Below are 4,351 nucleotides of genomic sequence, written 5' to 3' on the forward strand. Positions count from 1 at the left end.
TCCATAGTAATCTACAGATTCAATGCAATTCCTATCAAAATACCAAAATCACTTTTCACAGAATTAGAAGAAATAATCCTAAAATTCATAAGAAACCACAAAAAAAGCCTGAAATAGCCAAAGCAATCCTAAGCAAAAAGAACAAAGCTGGAAGTATCACATTATCTGACTTCAAATGATATTACAAGAAATAAAGCCACATGCCCTCAACCAACTGATCTTTGACAAAGTAGACATAAACATGTACTAGAGAAAAGACACTCTTTTTAATAAATGGTGCTTGGAAAGTTGTATAGCCATGTGCATAAAAATGAAATTGGACTCATGTCTTGTACCATATACAAAAAGGAACTGAAGATGCATTAAAGATTTCAATATAAGACCTCCTGACACTATAAAAAACTATAGAAGAAAACCTAGGAAAAATTATTCTGGACATTGGCTTAGGAAAAGAATTTATGACTAAGACCTCAAAAGCAAATGCAACAAAAACAAAAATAGACTTAATTATGACTTAATTAAACTAAAAAGCCTCTACAGCAAAAGAAATAATATCCAGAATCTATAAGGAAATCAAACAACTCAATAAGAAATAAACAATTAAGTCAAATTAAATATGGGCAAAAGACATGAAAAGACATTTTTCAAAAGAAGACATACAAATGGCCAGAAAACATATTTTAAAAAAGTTCAACATTACTAATCAAGAGAGAACTGCAAGTTAAAACCATAATAAGATACCATTTTACACCAGTCAAAATGGCCATTAATAAAAAGTCAAAATGCACTAGATGTTGCCAAGAATGTAGAAAAAAGGGAATGCTTATACATTGGTAGGAATTTAAATTAGAACAAACTCTATAAAAAACGGAATGGCTATTTCTCAAAAAACTAAAAGTAGAACTACCCTTTAAGCAATTTCACCACTGAGTATCTACCCAAAAGAAAAGTAATCATTCTATCAAAAAGATATTTATCACAACACTATTCTCAATAGCAAAAATATGAAATCAACTTAAGTGTCCATCAACTGTTGACTGGATAAAGAAAATGTTGTATATGTATGTACCATGGGATACTATTCAGCCATTAAAAAAAAAATGGAATCATGTCTTTTGTAGCAAGCTGGATGGAACTGGAAGTCATGTGGCTTCCCCAGCCCCAGAGTATATGAGTCCCTCCAGACTTTCAAATACTCCAGCAATCCATGGGTCCACAATTTAATTATCTGTGGACTTTACACTGGATCTATGCTAACATGTGGGTTGTGTGTGAAATCTTTATCTTCTTAACCTTGTCATAAGCAAGGCCACCACATGTATGTTCATAAGTCCAACATACATGATATGTAGATGTATTTTTGAAAACTGGCTGTGCCAAAGCAAGTTCTAGAGCTTACAATCACTTATACCCAACCACCCAGGCATTACTATGAAAGGAACAAATGCAAGACAGCACACTGGGGGAAACTATGTCTATTTTAATTATTTATGGCTCCAGAGACTTGAGTGGGTAAAAGTACTGAATATTAGCAGAACAAATGCAGCAGGGGAGGGTTCAAGTTGAGTTGGAAAAATGGTTCAGTTTAATTTTTCACACCAGAGTAATTGCAGGATAAATGGTAGACATCTATATTCCAGATGCTTCTATTTTTCAAACTTGCAGACAAAGGAGAACTTTGTTTCACAATCCTCATCCTTCCATTTCTTGTATCCTGCAAGACAAGGAGAAGAGTCAAACTGAGAAGACCAGAAGGAGTGTGGCCCCTCCTGGCTCTGGGATGGGATGCAAGACAAGAAATAAGAGGAAATACTTCTCCATTTCCTGGATCAAGAGCTCACCTTTCCTCTATCCCCATCTCCATGTCCATCCTCAGAGCTAAGTAGGAGAGGATGGCAACAGGTGGGTAGGTTTTCTGCCTCTCACCTGAGCCTGAAGTCAGGCTGCCACAATAGCCAGGACTGACACTGCTTGGGGCTCCAGTGATCCAGGATTTGTAGGAGACCAGGGAACCACTGCTCCAGTGCCAGCGGCGGTTCTAGATAGCAAAGGACCAGAAAACGGCAGTGGTCACTCAAAAAGAGATAGAAATACCAACCCCGTGTGCACACTCAGGGACAGGCCAAGGTATAAGACAAAAATAAACCTTGTAGTCCCCCTGAATATCATATCAGTTTCTTTAATTTTGCTCTAAGCTTCTCTTTTTTCCTGGAATGTCCAACTCTCTCCCCCTATTCTGCCAAATAATAAATGTTCTGAATTTGATCCAGAAAACCATAAAAGCCAGCTATAGAAAATGGTTCCTGATTTTTCTATCCTGAGGCTCATACCACTTACAATCGAGCATACTTTTGGCTATATATTAGTAGTTATTATTGAGCATAATAACAAGTTCCCAACAGTAGATTTTTCCCCACTAGTCTCTTTTTCTATAGTCTACAAAGGGCTTTCTGACAAGAAAGACAATAACAAAACAGGTAAGAAGTAGTACATAAAGATGTTTTCCTAGAAGTAGACACAATGAATTTATTCATGAATGCCTGAAACAGCCAGGAAATTCAGCCTTCAGCTTACCCCTAACCACCTACTGTGAACCTCACTACCCCATACATTATGGGACCAATAAACAGGTTGCCTTCATGTATTAAAAATGATACATGCTGGTTCTTGAGGTACCAGACCTTTCACATCACTCTTCCCCCTCTAACCTGATATTTAGGTAGTAAAAGAGGGTGTGGGCTGACCTTTTGAGGGTCATAGAGGCCAGTCCAGACAATGCAGTCAGTAGTGCCACTTTCCTTAATCAGGGAAGCAACGAAGGCGCCCTCCGCCTCGGTGAGAATAGACACCAGGTGGCCTGAATGCATGTTCTGGCAGTAGAGCTGGTGGGGAAGAAAATGGAGCAATCAATGGAAGAGGAAAGTTTGAGGGATATACTGGGTCCTCCCAGGGATTGTGGCAGAAAAAGGACAACACAGAAATGTTCCTGATGATGCTGTCACTTACTCCCAGCATCTCTGTGCTGGGAATGTGCAAGATGACAGCACAACATAGACTGAAAAATTTGAGGCCAGTGATGGGTTAGCAAGGTGATTAGATTTATCTCATTGATGCCACTGAGCACACTGGGAAGTGGCAGCTGCCCCTAACTTCATGAGCCTCCCTTCTCCACACTGCTGTCCTTACTCACATCTGCATCAACCCAGGTCTCAGGGTATGGGTTAAAATAGTAGCAGTAAGAGCGATAGGCATTGGTGCCTTCTGGGCAGCTGATCCGGGAATTAGGCAGCTCTGTCTGAGTCTCCTGGCCTGGGAAGGGAGACAGAAAGAAGACTCTCAGGACAGAGCAGGTTGGGTAGGAACGTCTGAGTTTCATTTGTAGAAACATAGGATATAGAAGGTCACAGAGTAATTGATCACATTTGCTCTCCTTCATCCTACCTATTTTTTCTCTTTCCTTTGCTCAAGGCAAGATCACACAAAGAATAGACAGAAAAAATGAGTCCCCCCATTTACCCCCTTCATTTCTGGCCTCACGTATCTTCTTCCTCTAAGGAACAATCTTCTGCCTTTCTCAAGCCTGTCTTGGTTTCCTTGAACACAGACTCTCTCAATTCTGTATGCTTTTAGTCATTTTCTATATGAAAACATCCCCAAACATGCCACTATAGATGGACTTAGTCAGATCAGCTAATGCCAACTCCAGTGGTCACTAACAAAGGTTCATTTTAAATTCCATCTCAAACTTCCAAATGAGGTGAGGATATATATAAATGAGATGAGATCAGCAAGAAAGATGACTGAACAACACAAAATGATGCTTGAAGTTGACTCTGCCTCTTTGTAAGTGGAAGTATACACATGGAATGGAGAGAAGGCTGCAGGCCTGGAGGTGTGTGGTTGGTGTGGAGAATCTCACCTTGGCTCAGAGACAGGAATGTCAGGCAGGAGAGAAGGATCAAGCATGAGCTGGTCTGAGCCATGCTGAGCAGCAGTGAATTTCTTGCTTAAAGAGCAAATCAGCAATCTCTGCAGGAGAACACAGGGCAGAGGGGACTGAGAGGTAGAGGGCAAGGCACTTATTCCCTTCCTTATAGCCTCCACTCTGAATTCCGGAGAGCAGAAAGGTGCACTGAGAAACACACATGTCAAAATATTTCCCTAGTGGTTTGGGGATTATACAGACTGAGTAACCCCAAATCAGCTATGGTTCTGCATAAGTTTCACTACTGCTGGAAACATTTACAGCAAATCACCATGTTTCTTCCCCAAGATAGAGGGAAGAGCCCATAGTATAGATGCCCTCCTCTTGTAATGTCCACTTACCTGTTGGCTAGGTCTGAGGTGGCTT

General features: G+C 40.3%; 1 protein-coding gene across 1 annotated transcript; it reads right to left on the reverse strand.

Annotated features, from left to right (window-relative positions):
• Positions 1-1,492: 1,492 nt before the first annotated feature.
• LOC105854807 (lithostathine-1-beta-like) lies at positions 1,493-4,351 on the reverse strand. The gene is made up of 6 exons (XM_012735377.2): positions 4,327-4,351; positions 3,920-4,029; positions 3,191-3,309; positions 2,745-2,882; positions 1,927-2,038; positions 1,493-1,714 (listed from the first exon to the last, which is right to left on the reverse strand). Exons 2-6 carry the CDS (start codon positions 3,981-3,983, stop codon positions 1,647-1,649), a joined length of 501 nt encoding a protein of 166 aa, XP_012590831.1. The 5' UTR covers positions 3,984-4,029; positions 4,327-4,351; the 3' UTR covers positions 1,493-1,646.

The sequence above is a fragment of the Microcebus murinus genome, chromosome 3 (assembly GCF_040939455.1).
Source record: "Microcebus murinus isolate Inina chromosome 3, M.murinus_Inina_mat1.0, whole genome shotgun sequence".
Taxonomy (NCBI): Eukaryota; Metazoa; Chordata; class Mammalia; order Primates; family Cheirogaleidae; genus Microcebus; species Microcebus murinus.